This window comes from Natator depressus, chromosome 18 (genome assembly GCF_965152275.1).
Source record: "Natator depressus isolate rNatDep1 chromosome 18, rNatDep2.hap1, whole genome shotgun sequence".
Taxonomy (NCBI): Eukaryota; Metazoa; Chordata; order Testudines; family Cheloniidae; genus Natator; species Natator depressus.
In genome coordinates, this window is record NC_134251.1 from 16,848,034 (window position 1) to 16,867,370 (window position 19,337).

The 19,337-nt window shown below is 47.2% G+C and overlaps 1 protein-coding gene and 1 long non-coding RNA gene across 2 annotated transcripts; both read right to left on the bottom strand.

The window, feature by feature from the left end:
- Positions 1 to 1,113: 1,113 nt before the first annotated feature.
- LOC142000681 (uncharacterized) lies at positions 1,114 to 12,157 on the bottom strand. The gene is made up of 3 exons (XR_012642305.1): positions 11,873 to 12,157; positions 7,419 to 7,675; positions 1,114 to 1,383 (listed from the first exon to the last, which is right to left on the bottom strand). It is a non-coding gene; the product is annotated as an uncharacterized LOC142000681 (long non-coding RNA).
- Positions 12,158 to 18,178: 6,021 nt separating this feature from the next.
- FNDC10 (fibronectin type III domain containing 10) lies at positions 18,179 to 18,880 on the bottom strand. Its single transcript, XM_074934055.1, has one exon. The coding sequence runs from the start codon at positions 18,878 to 18,880 to the stop codon at positions 18,179 to 18,181; it is 702 nt and encodes a 233-aa protein (XP_074790156.1).
- Between the last annotated feature and the right edge of the window lie 457 nt (positions 18,881 to 19,337).

Genomic DNA, 19,337 nt, shown 5'->3' on the forward strand with positions numbered 1-19,337 from the left:
CCGATGACGAGTCTTTCCGAAAGCCCAGTTTGGGGGAGGTGCTGGGCCCACCCCTGGAGAACCAGCCGTCAGGTTTTCTGAAGAACGAGAGTTTAGATGACAGAAAACAACAAAACCGCCATGGAAAGCCGGACCCCCATCTGCGAAAGACACGGCAGAGTCCAGATCTGCCAGCCATAGCTTCCCCACGGAACGGAGCTCAGAGATCTTGTAAACCTTTAGGGGCAAGGGCCATCTTTCTGTCCTGTGTCCGCCCAGCTGTGCCTACCGCAATGGAGGTCCTGGTCCAAGCTCCGAGGTGTTATGATAATACAAATAGTAATGACAAAAGGAAACCAGAGACAGGGTGCAAACAGGCAGCCTCCACCCCACCCTACAGACAACACAGTGAACAAACTTACCCCCCTTTCTGGCTTGTGCTTTTACTGGTAGTAATTAACAAACAGACCTCAGCCTAAGCCTCTTCCTGAGCTTTGGTTTCTTTCAAGGTTTTCCCTGCAAGACTAATCTGGTTTTTGCCCACAGCTCTCTATTCTCTCTGTAGACTCTCCCAGTCATTATATCCCTTGGCTGGAGCTAATCGGACTCACCTGCTCTAGTGAGTCAGCTGCAATAACCATCTCGGCTCCTGTCACTCCAGCTGTCAACCACAGTTTGTATCTCCTTCCAGGAAAAGCAAGAAAAATGATGCCGACAGTGAGTGTGTTTGTCTGTTGCTGTGTCCTTTCTTGGGCTGTATTGGCAGCAAGCTAGTTCCTTATTTATGATGCCGCGAAGAAGCCACACTATGATAACAACATTTCTGTTCTTGCACACCACATGCCCAAAGCATCTAAAAATACCCCTTGTTAGCACAGGGGCTGCTCCCCATCTTGTGAGCAATGCAGAAAGGTGGTTCCTTCCTCACTGCCTGAGTTCACAAAATAATGCCACGTGTGCTTTGAAATCTTGGAGTGAAATGCACAGAGATTACCCGAATCAACTCTCCATCGCGACACCACATTGTCATTCTTGCTAATGATCCCAAAGCGGAGAGATGTCAAAAGAGAGAAAAGCAAAGCTCCAGTTTGCCACCCAGGGAAATGTCCCTGCTGGATGTCAGACAGTGTGGGGTACTGGGGATGCACTCGCCAGATTTCTGATGAGGAAGAATACATGCAAGAGGGGAGGGGAAGTTTTGCTTGAGTAACAACTCAGTATTGCCAATTCCAATAGCTCAAAAACTATGAGTCAGGTCCCCAAAAAGCATGAGATTTTTTTTTTTTAATAATAAGTTTTAGGTTCTTTTTATTTTATCTTCTGGTTTCTGAATCTACCATGATATATGCCATCATGTTCCAGCAATGCCCCTCTGCGATGTACATTGGCCAGACCAGATAGTCTCTACGTAAAAGAATAAATGGACACAAATCAGACGTCAAGAATTATAACATTGAAAAACCAGTCCGAGAACACTTCAATCTCCCTGGTCACTCGATTACAGACCTAAAAGTCGCAATATTACAACAAAAAAAATTTCAAAAACAGATTCCAACGAGAGACTGCTGAATTGGAATTAATTTGCAAACTGGACACCATTAAATTAGGCTTGAATAAAGACTGGGAGTGGATGGGTCATTACACAAAGTAAAACTATTTCCCCATGCTTCTTTCCCTCCCCCCATTGTTACTCGCACCTTCTTGTCAACTGTTGGAAATGGGCCATCCTGATTATCACTACAAAAGGTTTTTTTCCTCCTGCTGATAATAGCTCACCTTAATTGATCACTCTCGTTATATATAGTGTGTATGGCAACACCCATTTTATCATGTTCTCTGTGTATATCTATATATCTTCCTACTGTATTTTCCACTGCATGCCTCCGATGAAGTGGGTTTCAGCCCATGAAAGCTTATGCCCTAATAAATTTGTTAGTCTCTAAGGTGCCACAAGTACTCCTGTTCTTTTTGCGGATACAGACTAACACGGCTACCACTCTGAAACCTGAGCCTTTAGGATGCACTTGGGTCATGTTTTCAAGCTTCACCAGGCTACTTCTACCCTGCAGCCAGGGGTGTGATTTGCAGCTTGTGAGACCTAGCCATATTAGCTGGATTCTCACCAGCTCAGTAAAAAGAGAAGTGAGGCTGCACAAGCAAGTACATACCCAGGGGCGCCAGGTGGACTTGTGCAGCCTCCGCTGAAGCCCGCACCGCCATATCCTCACTGCTATTTTAGTGAGCAAGCTAATTTAAAACTAGCACAAGTACATCTACACAAGCTGCAAATCACACCGCTGGCTGCTGTAGAGACATAGCTGCTGCAACCATGAAGACTAGAAACCTTTTTTTATTATTAAAGCTGAGATTCTGACATGCTCACATGACTCCAGGAGCTGGGGCTTTGGGAAAAACACCAAATATCAGGAGACTCACAGTAAAATAGTGAGAACTGGCAGCACTGAGAACTATGCACTCTGGTTTGTAATGATCTCCCAGCAGAGCTGAGTACAGTGACTAGTTGTGTATTCAGTAATAATAAATTCACCTCTTTTCTCTGCTCATGATCGTTCCATGAGCAGACTGCAATTCCCTCCAGTGTGAGTGAAATTCAACCCTGTGCAAAGGAACAGCACAAGTCCTCAGCAACCCTTAAAGCCCTCATAGTGGTACACAAGTCTTGTGCTGGCCCCCTGCCCAAGGGTGAATTTCACCCTACTGGGGTCTGTTCACTAGGTCTATTTCTAGGCACACATCACAAATAGGTTGCTCACAGCGGGCAAATGCTTGTGCATAAGAATTGAGAATCCATCTGGCACAAGTGTTCTGGGCCTGAGAGTTTTCAACTTACTCCCTCTAGACAGTCACGGGAGCAAATTCAGCCACACAAATGAACCCCGAAGGGGCACGTATGCAGCCCAAGCAAATCCACTTTCAAATTCAAGCTAATGCCAGTGGGAAATGATTTGTGGTACCCACCCACCTCTGCTTCCCAAAGCCAGTCTCTCTTCTCTGCATCTTCCTCTCTAAACTATAACCTCATGCCAAGGGAGAGCTGTCACGGCTTTTGCAGCGCATCCCTTTCCGTAATTTTCAGTGTGATCTGGCCTGCAATCAAACTGCTTATTAAATCAGAAAGAGCCTCCCTCAATTACCCGATCATAAAAGGATCAAAGCCGGTTCTTAGCTCAAGGTCAGTTTTATTGATTTTGGGGTTTCCCCCCTCCCTGGAGAAACGAAAATGAAAGTTCTTTTCAGCCTCTCCGACGTGCCAGAGCAATTCTCAGGCGGCTAGAAAGGGACCCAGCAGCAGCATTATGAGAGCCATAATTATCCAGGGCTGCTTTTTGGGAGATTAAAGCCCTTATTAAAGGGAGCCCTGAAACAGCTGAGATTGTTACACCTGAGCAGAATTGAATAGCAGTGCACAGACTGCTTGTGACTTTGGAGATGTCCGACATGTGTCATTTCTGAAGTGAGGCTGTGCTGAGCTGTCCGTCAAAAGGTCTCTGTATCATCTGGAAGAAAAATCCCGAGTGCTCCACTGTGCAGCAGAGGGCAGCTCAGCATTAGAGTCCTGATCTGCCTCTGTCAAAGCCTTCAGGAATGCTCCCAAAGCCCAGCCGCACTTGGGTAAATGTCCAAAAAGTCATCAGGGGGAAATAAATGGCGGGTTGAGGGCAGGTTTGGTAAAAGCAGCTAAGATCCCTTGAAAAATTACACTTATTAAAAAAAAAAAAAAGTTTTTTTCATTTACAAAGAAAAACACTCCAGACTTGGCTACTTCTTCACACAGTACATAGGCAACCTGTGGAACTCACTGCTGTGGGGAGTCGAGGTCAGGATAAAAGGGCTGCAAGACAGGAGGGGACTGGGACAGCCGCCAGGGGCAGAGGAATTGCAGAGCACAGATCCCTCCAGCAAATTGGTGAGAAGGTGAGACAAACAACACCCCAAAGAGGGAGAAGCTGGACAAGAGGCTGGGGAAGCCCACAGAGGAGAAGAGGCAGGAGGTAGCTCAAGGAGCAGCAAGGGACTGGCTCAGGCTGTTCCACACAAGGGTCCTGAGCTGGAACCCAGTGGAGTGGGTGTGGCTTTTGGAGAAGGTCTTAAACCCAGGAGACCTCGGGCTGATTAGCCACAGAATGTCTGACTCCCCACCATCCTGAAGGGGACAGAGACTACTGAGGACCCAGCTGGAATGGGGCGTGGCGATATAAGGGGGATGGAGCCAGGGAGGGGTAGCTCCCCATCTTGTCACAAAAGGGTGTTAACAAAGGCCCCCATATTACAGGGCCTCTAGGAGCTACTGTAATACAAATTAATAACAACATCCACAGGCCAGGGGAACCGTGCTCTGTGGGCCGATGACACTAACCTCCATGTCTCAGTCCAGCACCTGGCACCAGCATGAAATTCCCCTCAGAAAAGAAGAACAAAGAACATTAAATGATCAACTTTCTCTGGCCCCCTCCCTGATCTGATTTAGTTTCCTCCCTTCCTAATTTCATCTCATCAGTAAAACCTGTTTACCCAGCCAGTCCATGCCCCTCTTCCTGGAATGGCTGTTTTACCTTCATCTCCTCTCCCTGCTAGGCTCCTTTCCCTTCCATCTTATCTCTAAGCTCTTTCCTCTGAGTTTCTGTCTCCTGACTGGTTTGCTGAAGTGCTGTTGGCCCTGAGAAATAAAGCACAGAGCTCTTTCCCTTTCATATTTCATCCTTAAAGAGAGACAAGTCACCAGCAGTTTTGTGGCACTAAATTCATATGTTGGCTTCTTTAGGCAAAGATGGTTTTAAAGGGAACAATCTGAGAACTCATTTTGCAGCAGCACTTGACCTCAGCCTGCTTTCTTCCTCTTAAAGAGATAGACCCATAGCCACTTTTCAGCCTTAATTGCTCCTCTAGAGCCTTAGAGGGAATGTGAGCATTTGCTAGTGGGGCAAGAACCAGGGTGGTCCAGTGGCCAGAGAACAGGACATTGGGAGACCCAGAGTGGTAGCCATGTTAGTCTGTATCAGCAAAAACAACGAGTTAGTCTCTACGGTGCCACAAGGACTCCTCGTTGTTTTTCCTCCCAGCTAAGTCGCTGATTCACTGTGATCTTGGGCAAGTCAACATTTTTATGCCTAAATTTGCCACCATCCATAAAACCAGGATAATGACATTTACCCAGCTTTGTAAACCATCTGGGGAACTAGGGGTAGAAACTCTCTTGATAAGCCCCAAACCTCTCACGCTGCTTGCAGCTGTCATGGGTACTTTGCCTATTCGTTTATGACGTTCAAGCACCAGGATAAACCCTGCGATAGTCTCAGGGAGAGGGGGACACTGCAGGACAATCTTGCACCCATGTTCTATTAGGTGCACAGCTGTTTACAAAGAGGAGCCTATTCAGAAGTAGGTAACTTTGTAATTTCCAACCATATGATCAAGGATTGCACACAAAGCAGATCTAGCAAACGGTGCTACACTAAGTGTTTTCCAGTCAGGTTGCTACATCATGGTGAGTTTGCAGTTAGGAATCCTCAATGTCTTTGCACCTGAAGCACCACCTGGAAGCCAGTTCCTATTTGCGTGGTTCCATCTGCCAGCTCCTCCTCGAAGCTTTGGGGCTGTCACTGAACAGTGCTCAAAGGGTCTAGTGAGCGGTAAAATTATCCCTTTAAATAAAGGTGTCAGGAATCTGGGAATGTCACCTGGCTTTGTGTGGGGGTGAACTTGATGTTCATGGAATTGAGGAGCGGATAGCATTAGCTAGGCCTAGGCATTGTGCAGGAAAATGCTGTCCAAGCTGCCTTTCCCTGTCAACACACCTTACTCCTGGCCTATGACACCACCTGATCTGTGATCATTAATTATCCAGAATTGGAGGGTGGTTCAGGGGTGAGGGAAAACATCCACTGTGAGCTAGAGACTAAAACTCAGATGCTCACATATTTTCACTTGTAACCAAGTCAGGAACTGAGCCTGTGTTGGTAGATGTGAAAGGCTAGAAGCACTAAGGCCAAGATCCTCAAAGGTTTTTAGGTACCTAACTCCGGCTGAAATCAATGGGAGAGAGACACTGTACTACCTTTCAGGGTATGAACCGAACCCCCTGAAATAGGTCTCCTTAAGTATTTCAATAACTGACTCTCCTGCTCCGCTCCACCCCCACCTCCAGGCCCCAACCAAGCCCAGCTGCAGCTACATTCCCTGCTGCCACCACACCGGCTGGAACCAGTTGACAGGCGAGGAAGTCGAGCTAATCCTTGCAATAGCATTTTAGCCGCATTTTGCTGCACCACATCAGCTGGACGCCAGGGCTGGTGACAGTAAGTGTATTAGCAGATTTAATCTTGTTGTCTGTGGAAACCAGCTTCTGTTCAGACACATTCGCTTCCTTTCAGGCTCTCTGTGTACTTAACACATTTTAAAGCACAAGTAATCCGCAAGCCTCTTTGTTGAGAAACTCAGAGGTCTCTGCCTCTCTAGCAGGGGAGACCCACCTTTGCCCAACAGGTAACCACGGGTGAAAATAAATCCTGGCTCCAATGAAGTAAGTGGCAAAATTCCCATTGATTTCAATGGTGCCAGGATTTCACCCCACATCTTTATATTTAAGAGACCACAGACCTTGGCATGCAGTGCTCTGGCTTGATAGGACCAGAACCAGACAGAGCAACCTAGGACAGGAATGAGCACATCTGTGTTTAAAGATGAAGGCAGTTGGTGGGAACTGCACTGAAGGACTCCACAGGCTATATTTGGGCTGTACTTTGGCTGACTCTGCTCCATGCAAGAGTGATGCAGATAATCCTTTAATCTGGATTTTGGGCTCAGCAAATGTATTTGTTTTTCCTATTCTTCAAAAAGCAATGAAAAGTCCCATTGTGCAGAAACAGAGAAAAGATGATGAATTTCAGTTAGTAATCAATATCTAGTAGCTGATTCCCCCCTCCATCTGTTACACCATTGAAAACCCATTAAAATATTTTACACATTGCATAACTAAATTCGTGGAACTCACTGTCACAAGGTATTATTGAGGGCAAGAGTTTAGCAGCATTCAAAAAAGAATCAGACTTTTTATAGGTAATGAGAACATCCTCAGTTACATTAAATGATACAAAAATGTTATAAGGGCTCTAAACTCCCATGCTTCAGGTATAAACCGACGCCTAAATCACAACGGTCAGGAAGGAAATTTCCTCTGTTGATAGATTACTCTATAATAGTCCATCTTTTGAAGCATCTGGCACTGGACCCAGTCAGAGAAACAGGATATCAGACTAGATGGATCACTGATCCAATAAGCCAGGGCAATTCTAGATCCAAAAATCTGTTATGAACTATTACTAATGGGACAGCGGCAGTTTTATCCTGGCACCCAGTGATTTTTTACAGTATTTTAGTTTTTTGTCCAGCTGCTCAGACACAGTAAGGTGTTAGCTCACCATGGCATGAATGATCCTCAAGCGGAGAAATCCCTTCTGTCTTATCCATTACCGAACAGGCTTTGCATGCATTACCCAAAGTGCACTTGTACCTTCTCACGTGATGGTCCTCACTGGACTGCACTGCTCCTCATGGGGGCGGAGAGGGGGCGAGTTTGCCATTGCTCAGTAACAGAGAAGATGCAGAGAAGCTTGCAGCCTGATTTGCTAGCAGGGGAGCCTGATCTGTCCAGCTTTTTGTTCTTTGGTCTATGGCACTGCAATCAAAGAGGAATTAGCCCAGAGTAGCTGGAGGAGATAAGGCGACATGAAGCTAAGAACAAATGAACGTTCCAGCAACGGGGGCGGGTGTGTGTGTGTGTTGCTGATTTACCATGCCAGAGCCTTTCAGGTGATGCATTTAATTAAATAACATTGAGACCTCATATTTCAATGGACAACAGAGACTAGTGCAATTAAAGCCTGCAAGAAACAAAGACAAATAGGCTTTCAGTGAAGGTTGCCAGTCTTTGCTAAATCATATATTTAAACTTTTCCTTTTGTAGGTAGCAAGCTCTCCAAGACATTGGGTGTTGGAGCTCTCTCTCACATATCCCTCACCATTGAAAACACCAGTACCCACCCGTATCCACATTGGATAATAGCTTATTACATAAAGTAGCTCCATTTCCATCATTTTCGTACTGTGATCTGTATCACTGTGGGCCGCACTCGAGAAAAGGCCCGTACAGACACTCCAGGCACATCTGCACAGCAGCTGGAAGTGGCCTCCCAGCACCTGCAGGCAGAAACGCTAGTAGCATGGCCACGCCGGCGCAGACAGCGGCTCGGGCTAGCCACCCGGGTACAAACCCGCCTAGGGGCACGCTCAGGAAGTCAGCCTGAGCCACCACCTGTGCGGCCGGCGCCACGCTGCTATTTTTAGCATGCTAGCTCAAGCAGAGCTAGCACCTGTCTACACGCTCTGGGAAACACAGTCCCAGCTGCAGCGTAGACAAACTCGTAGTAAGAGGCAGTCCCGGCGCCGATGAGCTTACGGGCTGGAAGCAGAGTCACAAAGAGGAGACGTAACCTGCCCTGTTCACAAGCAGGTCCAGGACTAGAACCCTGAGTCCTTGGTCAGTGCCCTACCCACTACACCACACTGCCTCTCAGTGGGATGGCTCAAGAACAAAGGGACTACTCAGCATGAGTAAAGGTGGCCAAATAAAGCCCTTTATATAAGATGCTGCTGGATTCTATCCTTGTCTTTGCTAACGAGTTCTGTGTCTCTTTGGACAAGATGCTGTATCTCACTTCTCCCCTCTGGGAATAATTATCCAGACCAAGTCACCCCAAGGTGCCAGGCTTACTCTGCTCACCCGTATGAAGTGCTTTGAAATCCTCAGTTGGAGGGTGCTATGAAAAGTGATTTGGCTTGAGAGAAGCATTATTGGAAAGTGGTAAAATCATATGAAGTTCCAGTTATTACAGATGGTAAGTTATGTATGAACACTCCTGTAGTGCCATAAGAATTGGTGGAAAATTAAGCAATTGGTTCAAGCCAAAGTTTTAGATATGGCAAGGTGGCATGAAATCACCATTGCATTTCATCAAGTTCTTAAATGGGATGTTAGGAACGGTAGATGAGTTGGAGAGCATGACATTGGGTGATCTAGAGTTAAGCTTATGCAGATGGTAACTGGCAGACATGTTTGAAGGATGATGACACTCTTTGCTACCTTGGAAAATTGGTGTGGTTGACTTGGCCCTACAATAAATGGAAAGAAGTGGTTGCATCTTAGAAAAGGGACAATTGATGAAGTGTTTAAATGCAGCAGCAGTGAAATCCTAGAACAAGTAAAATCTAACGGGTACCTAGGAAGCTTGATCAGTGCTGACAGTTCCAACAAGGATATGATTAAAAGGAGATGGGCTTTAGGTAAGGTGATGCACAGAAGCTGATGTAATTATGGACTGGTAAAAATATTAAATTTGGTACCAAAGTGAAAGTGTATCTAACCAGTGCATTGAGGGTATTACTCTGTGGTCTGGAAGCAGCTGCATTAAATGAAACAGCTGTCAGAAAGCTGAAGGCAGTAGGGAAGCGAGTTCTTCGGAAGACACCAGGTGTAAAGCAGAATGATCTTCAGCCCCATGAAGACGTGGGAAGGAGAGTAGAATGTGAAGTCAGGGAACAGGATTGGCTGCGGCTGACCAGATAATGATGGTGGGGACGCTGCAGAAGATAAACAGATCACAGGAGACCAAATAAAATAATGCAACTGCAACCAAGGTTAGTCAAACCTAGAGGCTGACCACCGAGCAGATGGCAGGACATGGTACACAGGGACATGACCAGATGGGGGGTCAATAGAGGAAAAAGCCCTGGTCAGGAATGGATGGTGATGCTGTTCTGCTCCTCGTGTCCATAAAGATGCTTTGGGATGAGAAGGAGGAGGAAGGGGGAAAAGCCCAACTCTGCTAGGCTGCTGTAAGCAGATTCTTGCCTCGTTCCTAGTAGACATTTCCACTTCAGTCACTGAGCTAGGGAAACCTGCCTGCATCTGCATGCAGGAAAATGAGCACATCCATCTTCATACCAGCGGTAGGGAACACCAGCCCCATCATGTGCAAACACATGAGCCTGCCAAGCAAATAAAGGATACCGGCACCTCTTCTGGGGCGAGAGAGAAGAGAAGCAATAGTGGGTTTGTTACCGTGTGGTAGAGCAACACAACTCAGCACAAGCACTATTAGTGACTAGATAAACTGCACAGCCAGGGTTTGGATTGCCAGGTGAAATGGCATTGTGCCCTGCCCCTATGGCAGCTCCACCTCCATCAGCAGAGAGAAAGTAGGGCCCAGTGGTTACAGGGTCAGCTGAGGACTTGGGAGACCTGGGATCAATTCCCTGCACTGCCACAGCCTTCCCAGATGACCTCAGGCAAGTCACTTAGGCTGAGATTATTGAAAGTATTTAGGCACCTAACTTCTATTGTTTTCAATGGGAGTAAGGCACCTAAATCCCCTTAAAAAGCCGCTCTGGGCCTCAGTTCCAAGTCTGTTAAATGGGCATGATAGCACCGCCCTACCACACAGGGGTGTCATGTGGATAAATACAGTAACGATTGTGAGGCACTCAGGGACTGCGGTGCTGGGGGACAGAGAAGTACCTATAATAGAAGGATCAAACAGCTCCATGTGGATCAAGTCCTAACTGGTTGTTGTTACTTATCTGCTAAAGCATCTGAGGCCAGACTCCACCCTGACGTACACTCCATGCAGTGGTATTGGTTTCAGGATGCCTAGCTGCGGAGAACCTGAGCCCTGTGCGTGTGAACAGGAGGAAGATTATTGTCTCTGCAGTAAACATGCCCATTGTCACAGGGCAGGACAGAAAATGTTCTCAGGAGGCTCAGATTTGAATGCAAAAATCACTGTCACTGTGTAGTCAAGGTTTAATCCAGACTGGCACCAATTTATTATAATCATCATGGTGGTAATGCCTAGTGGCCCTGACCAAGATTCGGGCCCTATTGTGCTCGGCACTGTACACACACACACACACATTGTAAGGACTGGTCCCTGTAATTAGACACAGCAGACAAAGGGAGTATCATCCTCTCCTTTTCACAGATGGGGAACTGGGTCACCGAGGGATTAAGAGACATGCCCAAGGTAGGAGTCTGTGGCAGAACTGAAAACTGCATCCAGGTGTGACGAGGGCGCCAGCGTGGGGCCAGGAAGGATCTGGTACATCCCGTCACACCGAGTCTGAGTTCACTGCCTTAATCACAAGATCATCCTTCCTTGACCTCACAGCCTCTAGCTGCCTTTCCTTCCACTCTATTTTACAACCAGGAACCAAACAAACAAATCAATAAGTAAAAGCCCTACTGGAGTGTCTCTCTGTTTCCCCGGAGCTCCCTGGCCTGGGGCCTGGTCAACCAAACCCCCTTCTCTCTACTCAAGGGCTGAATGAAAGAAAGAGGCCCTCTTTCATCCCTGGTGATAATCTCTCCAGGTCTGAGTGGAGACAGGCTCAGCCATTGCAAGGGAAGCTTAAAAACCCCACCACTCTGAAAACAGTGCAAAGACTGGATCCGGTTTTCAGCTTGGATGGCCCTCAAATAACACTCGGGGAAGGAGAGAAGATGCATCTGCTCACAATTAGCCTGCAACAGACCTTACCAAGCATCATTACTATAACTGCAAGACTTTTACACAGGGACACGATAAGGTAGCTGTTATTTACCATTCCCCTCCCCTCAACCTACCCCCTCTTCTTTCTACAATGTTTTGGTGAAAACCAGCCTAGTGGCCTGCAACCCTGCAAGATTACTACTCCAGGTCTCCATGGAAGCAAAGCACCAGCCTTCCCTTCACCTCACAGAGAAGCAAAGCACATTGAATTTTCCCTTTGATGTAACACAAAACCGAATGGAATTAGAAAACAAAACAAAAAAACCCACCTTAGCCTGAAGCTGAGGCCATCTCTGCCTGGGAGTTGAGATGATTCAAAGGCAACACCAGTCAGAAGAGTTCCGTTTGCTCACCTTTCCACAAATACCGATTTTTCTCCCATTTAGCACAAGGGCACAGAGAAAACTTGCTTGCAGGCATAATTCAGCCGGATCCTATTTTAACAGCTGCACACGTGGCCTGCAGACTGCAGGGTATTTGTGTTGAAATTAGCAGGTAAGCCCTGAGTCCAAACGCCCCTTAGACTGCAGCATTTGGATTTTTAACACCCCAGTTGCTAAGGTAGAGATAACACAGCAGAAGCTATTTCCATTTTCCCTCCGTAATATTAATATACAATGGTCAGCTCCCGGGCTGGTGTAAATCAGCCCAGTGCCATTGAAGTCCATGGAACTGTGCAGAGATACTCCAGCTGAGGATCTAGCCCCAACTCTTTATAGCTGTCTGAAATGGAACAGGATCAATCACACCCCTTCAGCACAAGCTGTGTATTTTGCAGAGACTGGCTAACAATGCTTAATTTAATTGCCCCATTTTATACAACCACTGAGTTTAACACAGTTTGTCTGGATCAAATTAATATCAGGGCACATACACGTAACACACCCATTATTGCTACATAGGAAATTCCTTATTCATGCTGTAGAAAAAAATCAAAAGATCAATTGCAAATGGGTTGTTATTGAACATGTTGTTTTCTTGTTTTGCTTAACATCATATACAAAGGGAGAGAATTATCTAATTTTTCCTGCCCCAGCACTGTGATGTATTGTCAAGATTTAATTCACTGAAAGCCAATGAGAAGCCATACAATATTATTTTACACATCCCATCCATAATGCATAGAAATGAATGTAATGCTGATAAGATAACCCTTCTGAGAGTTGCAGCAATTCCCCCAACAGGATTAAACCTTTGTAGTACATCTTGTTGCTCTGGTTTCTTACCCCTCCCGCCCAACATGCTGCAGAAATACAATCCAGAAAAGCAGATGACATTGCTAGAGGGTGTCTCTTTATATGGGGTAGAGCGGGGAAGATGTTGTAGCAAGTGGATTTTCCCTACCACCATCTACCGATGCAGTTTATTTGAAAGATCCACACATAAATCTAGGAATTAACTGATGCTGTTTCTGCTAGTGTAACTGAGATCAGGAGCTGGTTCTGTGAGTACACAGATTAAAGTAATTTAGGGTTGTAGATGAGGCTTGGGTCTGGAGGTAAGAACAGCTCATTTAACAGTTAGATTGGGATAGTTTCTATTTAAAAACAAAAGACGTGTTTATCCGCACACTGATCATTTTGGCTCAGTGGAACTTCTCACAGGGGAAAGATCAGCACTATCAGATCTGATTGAAGGGCTGGGGCCTTACCTGTATGCTGCATCTCTGTCCCCGCTTCTTTTATCTATCTAGGCAGCAAGCTCTTCGGGGCAGGGACTTTGTTTCTCCCCCTCAGTATTTGGAAAGTGTTTAGGGGATTAGGGGTACTACCACACTCTAAATAAATAACAGCTCACTTCACCCACTCCAGAAATTCAGCCACTTTGGGGTGGAAACTGCACTAGGTGAACTACCAGCCAGGGCTGTTTTGACCATGTTGTTATTAGTGGGAAAGTGATTCAGCAGGGAACGTAGTGTGTTCAGAGTCTTCAGCGCATGTATTTAACTCTGCTATTAAAATGCGGTAGATACTGTGATCTCCTCTTTACAAAGAAGCTCAAGGAGAAGATATGTGAAAAGAAATTGTGTAATGTTTGTCCCAAATTATGGTTCATCAATGATGGATGATGAGAAATGAAAAGTTAATTTTTAATACTCTTATTTTAAATGGCAATAAATCTGAATGAACCATTGAATATCAAACTGAGTAAGACCTAAATGGATTGGGCCACAGCTTCAGCTGATGTCAATGAGCATAGCTCCCTTGATCTCAATGGAATGATGCCAATTTACATCAGCGGAGGATCTGGCCCATTATTTGGAAAATAAAAGTTGTTAAAGTGAATTCTATTTACTAAAAGCAGGTTAGAAGTCAGATGGTCTGGATTCTAATGTAGGGTCTGCCAGAACAGTTCTGTGTGACCTTGGACAAGTCATTCAATAACCTTTCCGTGCCTCAGTTTCCTCATCTTTAAAATCTAAATAAAAATACTTACGCTTGCTTGCAAATCACTTGAGAACCTCAAATGAAGCAATGCTGCAATTCTATTATACTGGCCAGAAATCAAACCAAAAATATGGGTGTGAAAGTTTAACCACAGCTGAAAAGTCCAGCAGAGCTGAGAACATTCTTGCTGTGCAGCTGAACCACCAGTGTTGTTGCTGTGGTTTTTTTTTTTAAGGAAATATTTTTACAACGAATTTGCTGAGAAACGCAGACAACAAATGCAGCACTATAGGGCCCAATCCAAAGCCCAGTGACGTCCATGAGTGACTTTCTATTGACCTCACTGTGTTTTTGTTTCAGATTCATAGATATGTGGGACACTGAACAAGAACAAATAAAAAATAAAGGTGTGTACAGAAAACTTGTTTGTTTGGGGGGTGGAAAAAATCTTTGTGCAGGAGTATTATGCTGACAATGTTTTCCATAAACCAGGTGCTCCAAAATTCCATGTGTTTCTACCTGTATAACCAACGATGTTGCAATAATTTTACAGCAAGCAATATAAGTAGGACAAGCCTTTGGTGGGTTTATCCACTACTTGAATCAGAAAGGACTTCTAACTCACCTGATCAAAAAAGGTATCAGTCAGAATCTATTACGGTTTTATTATTTTCTTTTAATTCATTAAGGTCAACTCCAAGGTGATACAAGGCTCATTAGTTATACATTTAACTTTCAAGTCTGGCAATTCATGGCAAGATGAAGGACAAGACAGCAACAGCGAGTGACAGAAATTGGTCGAAATGTACAATATTAGTTCCACTCTAGTAATCCTGCCCAGAATTGGTCATAGGGTAGATGCATGCAAAGCCTTCAAAGGAAACAGGGCCAAATTTCACTGTGGGTTTAAATCCACTGAATTCAATGGATTTACACAAAGGATGACATGACTTCACTAGGTACAACTTGCCTTAATATTCTTGGACTAATTTCAGATTTCACACATTCTCTCTGTTTGGGGGGAAAAGTGAATGAAATTCTCTGTCAGGGCTCATCCCCCGATTGCAATTATATTTTAAATAGTCAGGTGGTTTTAAACCAAGGTTCATAGGCAAGAAACTCATGAAGGGAAGAAGTGTACTTTACAGCAAGCTGCTTGTGAGAAGGAAAACATGAAGAAATAACGAAAAAGAAAGGTATTTTTGTCTGACAAAATACAGACCTTCAGCTTCCTGACCACCCTCAAATTATTTCAGTCCTAAAGGGAAATAAGTTTGCTTGCTGGATTTAAAACACACAATGTAGAAAAAAAGAGAAATGTAGGCTGTAGTATGGCTGCGCTCATCTGATTAGTACAAATATTGTATTTTAACAACGGATCCTAGAGGGTTTCTACATATGCCATCTACTTACAAGTTTTAGGTCTTCCATACTGCCTAAGAAATGGCCAATGGGCATTTACGGATTATAAACATATGTGTTTATTCAAACACTTGAGTTTCATATGTGATCTATTAATAATACACCGTTACACAAACCCTATTTTCCCCCTACCGTTATTTTTAATGTGATATAATGTGAGATTTTTGTTACACCAGTCAACTATGTGGAGACAACACTAAACAGAAACTAACACAGAAGCTCTAGGAAGGTAATTTACTCTATTTTAAATATACATTAAAATTCAAGTAATATTCAGCGAGTCTAAGTTTATTTTCCTATCAAACAGACAAAACACTGTGGGAGGTACACATGTTCCTATAACATTTACAACAAGAACAGAAAGGTCAATATAAGTGGGTCAAACTTTCAACACTAAGGCACAATATAATGAATACTAGAGTTTAGCTAAAATCCTAGTTTACTATCACTTCGAATGAGTGGATTACAGCTCTTGTTCCTGTATTAAAAATACTCAGCTACTACATGACAGAATTCAGCGTTTAGGAAGTGTTACCTTAGTGGAACTAAGGTGTATTGCATCTGTCAAAGATGGGGTAGCAAAGACTAGCCATAGTAGTTATTATTGTGTATTTTTCACATCGTTAGAATTAAAGCTCAGGTCATGTTTCCATTATGAAGCCCAGTTTTCAGACTCTGTTCAATTGGCCTTTTTAAACTGCAGCAGGCAGAAACCGGAGATTCATTGGCTAGATCCATTTTTTTTTTCTAAAAACATTGTGACTTTTGAAAGGGCCTAGCGCTGTTGAAGCCAATGACAAAACTCCTGTTGATTTCAATAGGGGCAGGCCTGGGCCTCTGAGTTGTTGAGCTGCGCAGCATAGGGCTTGATCCAAAACCCACTGCCGTCAATGGGAGTTTTTCCACTCAGTTCAGTGGACTCTGCATCAGTCCCCGAGTTTCTTAAGCTGTATTGATCTACGTTCTTTGGCCAAGTTTCAGGATAGCATTCCAATTCAGGAAAGCAATTAGGCACATCTAAATCAATGGGATTTAAGCACATGCTTAAAGTTAAACATGTGTTTAAGTGCTTTTTTGATTTGAGGCCTCTAAAAATAAGTTCGTTTACTTTTCAAAACTGCAGGTTTGCTGGCACTTCATGCAGATTCCTGATTTTTATTTTTAACTCACGGAGATATTTTAAGTTTGAAAACTGGGTATGGCTCAGGCAGAATAGCTGCTTTGTAATTTATTTTTTTTAAACCAAAAATAGAAAACAAAAATTCCAAACCTTTAAATGATACACTTGGCAAATTTGCTATTAAAACAAAAAGACCTTGGTATTTTAACAACTGCTCTGCAAATAAAATGAAGAAAAACACCTTCATAAAGAAGGTGGTACCTAAAGAAATATGTGCTAAAGAACAGGCTTATATTTCTGAATGCTTTAAATCAGCACTAATTAATATGCCTAATTTTGATCCTATTACTAAATTTACTCTATTTTCCTGTGAATTTTCCTGTGTAACACGATTGCAAAACAATGTAACAATCTAGGTTATGGCACATAGTGTGAGGAGTTGGGGCTTTCTTTGTCCCATCTCTTTTATCGTCTTGCGGAATGTTTAGTTCTAAAAATCACAATAAAATGCACACATCAACATTATCTCAAAGGCAGCTTATAACCCAATCTTTCAGGATTCCGTGACAACACTTACTTTTCTCTTAGTAATGTCTGCATGCCCATGCCCAAACCACAATTACATACCTCACAAATATTTCACAGTATAAGTTCTTTATCACAGAACACTGATGTTCAGACACCTGAATGTGTAACTATTTCTCCCCTGCTTCTTTCTAAACACAGTTTTCTTTAGCTATTTAAAACTTCCCTTGGTCTAGTCAAGACTGATCTATAGAAAGTCCTCTATGGAAAATAATACCGGATACAACTCAAAAAATCTTTGAGTCATACAATGGTACTGAGGTGCCTCAGGTTGTTGCAGATCTGCTCTGAGTGATAGCATTGGTTTCCTCTGGATTTAAACTTTCATTGTCACCGCTAGCAGGATTAGAAAGGTTATAGGCTTTGGTAACCCGCAGATAACGCTTTAGTCAAAGTCTACCCCCTACAGCACTGTGATCAATATGCATTTTGGAGTCAGCTAGGAAGAGAAGTGTCCATCAGTACTCTGGATAGAGAGGGATCCACCATGCCCCAGCTGGGTATAGGATTCCAGGCCCCTGGCTGAAGAGGGAGCTCCAGGCCTCGGTCCCAGGGGCCAGTTCCATCCCCCTGGCTGCAGAGAGAGCTCCAGGCCCTGGCTTTAGAGGCTGGGTCCGGCCCCCTGGCTCTAGAGCTCCAGGGCAGATTCCAGTCCCCTGGCTGCAAAGGGTGCTCCAAGCCCTGGCTCTAGGGCCGGTCCCAAGTCCCCCCCCCCGGCTGCAGAGGGCGCTCCAGGCCCCCCGGCTCCAGGGGCCGGTCCCAGGCCCCCCCCCCGGCTGCAGAGGGCGCTTCAGGCCCCGGCTCTAGGGGCCGGTCCCAGGCTCCCCCCGGCTGCAGATGGCGCTCCAGGCCCTGGCTCTAGGGGCCGGTCCCAGGCTCCCCCCGGCTGCAGAGGGCGCTCCAGGCCCCCCCGGCTCCAGGGACGGTCCCAGGCCCCCCCCGGCTGCAGAGGTCGCTCCAGGCCCCCCGGCTCTAGGGGCCGGTCCCAGGCTCCCCCCGGCTGCAGAGGGCACTCCAGGCCCCGGCTCCGGAGCGGCCCCCACCCCGCCGGGGCCCGCGCCCTACGTGCCCCTCTTGGCGGCGGCGGGGGCGGCGCGGGGGGGGGCGGCGGCCGGCGGCATGAGGTTCTCGGTGATGTAGGCCACCAGCAGGCAGATGACGACGAGCATGACGCAGATGGAGCCCCCCACGGCCGTCATGGCGATGACGATGTCCCGCAGGCCGGCCGGCTCCAGGCTGAACTCCACGCACTCGGCGCGGGGCGCGCGCGGCCCGCCGGCCCGGGCCAGGGGCTGCAGGCACAGGCGGTAGCGCACGCTGCCGTGCGCCTCGCGCAGCAGGTAGTCGCGGCAGGCGGCCCCCAGCTGGACGCGGTCGCAGTGGAAGCGGGTGTAGGTGCCGGCCCAGGAGCAGTTGAGGGCGAAGCCCCGCAGGTCGCCGCCCGGCGCCCCCCACTGCAGCAGCACGCTGCCGTTGGCCAGCACGTTGGCCACCAGGGCGCGGCCCGGCGAGCGGTGCGCCCGGCAGCTGGGCGGCGGGCACTGGAAGTCCCGGGCCGGGCTCCTGAAGCAGAGGCGGCCGCTGGCCTGGCCCTCGCCGAACACCTTGTAGGGGCACCAGGGCGCCGCGCCGGGGCCGCGGGCCGGCGGCGGGTCCCAGGCAGCGGCGGCGCCCGCGGCCAGCCTGCCCCAGGCGGGCCCGGGGGGGCGCGGGCAGAGGCAGAGCAGGGCGAGCGACTGCAGCAGCGGGCCCGGGCGGAGCATGCTGGGCCGGCCGGCGGGCGGGCGGGCGCCCGGGGCAGGGAGCGGGGCCGGGCGCCGCAGCCCTAGCAGGCGGGCAGGGGCAGCGCTTCGCGGGCCCGCTGGCTCCCTGCGGGTCCGCGGGCCCCAGGCATCGCCGGCGGCCGCGAGCGACGTGCGCCGAGCCCCCGGCTAAGTTCGCCCCGCCAGCGCGTCCCCGGGGCAGGGGGCCGGCGCTGCCTCCTGCCTCCTCCCGCAGCCGAGCGGCGGCAGGCGCCTGTCGGACCCGCCAACTTCCAGCCCAAGGGCTGCGCCGCCCCTCCCGCCCGGGCGGCCGCCAATGGAGAGGCGGCTCCGGCGTTAACTCTCGCTGGGCTGCGGCGCACAAACCCGCCGGCCCCGCGCTTGGGCAGCGCGCAAGCGGGGAGAGGCTGGAGCCGGAACCCGAAGGGAGAGCGGGTGGTGAAACCACAGCCCCGGC

What these genes read in the sequence shown, in the direction of transcription:
- FNDC10 (XM_074934055.1), bottom strand. Translation starts at nt 18,880, where the DNA reads ATGCTCCGCCCGGGCCCGCTGCTGCAGTCGCTCGCCCTGCTCTGCCTC.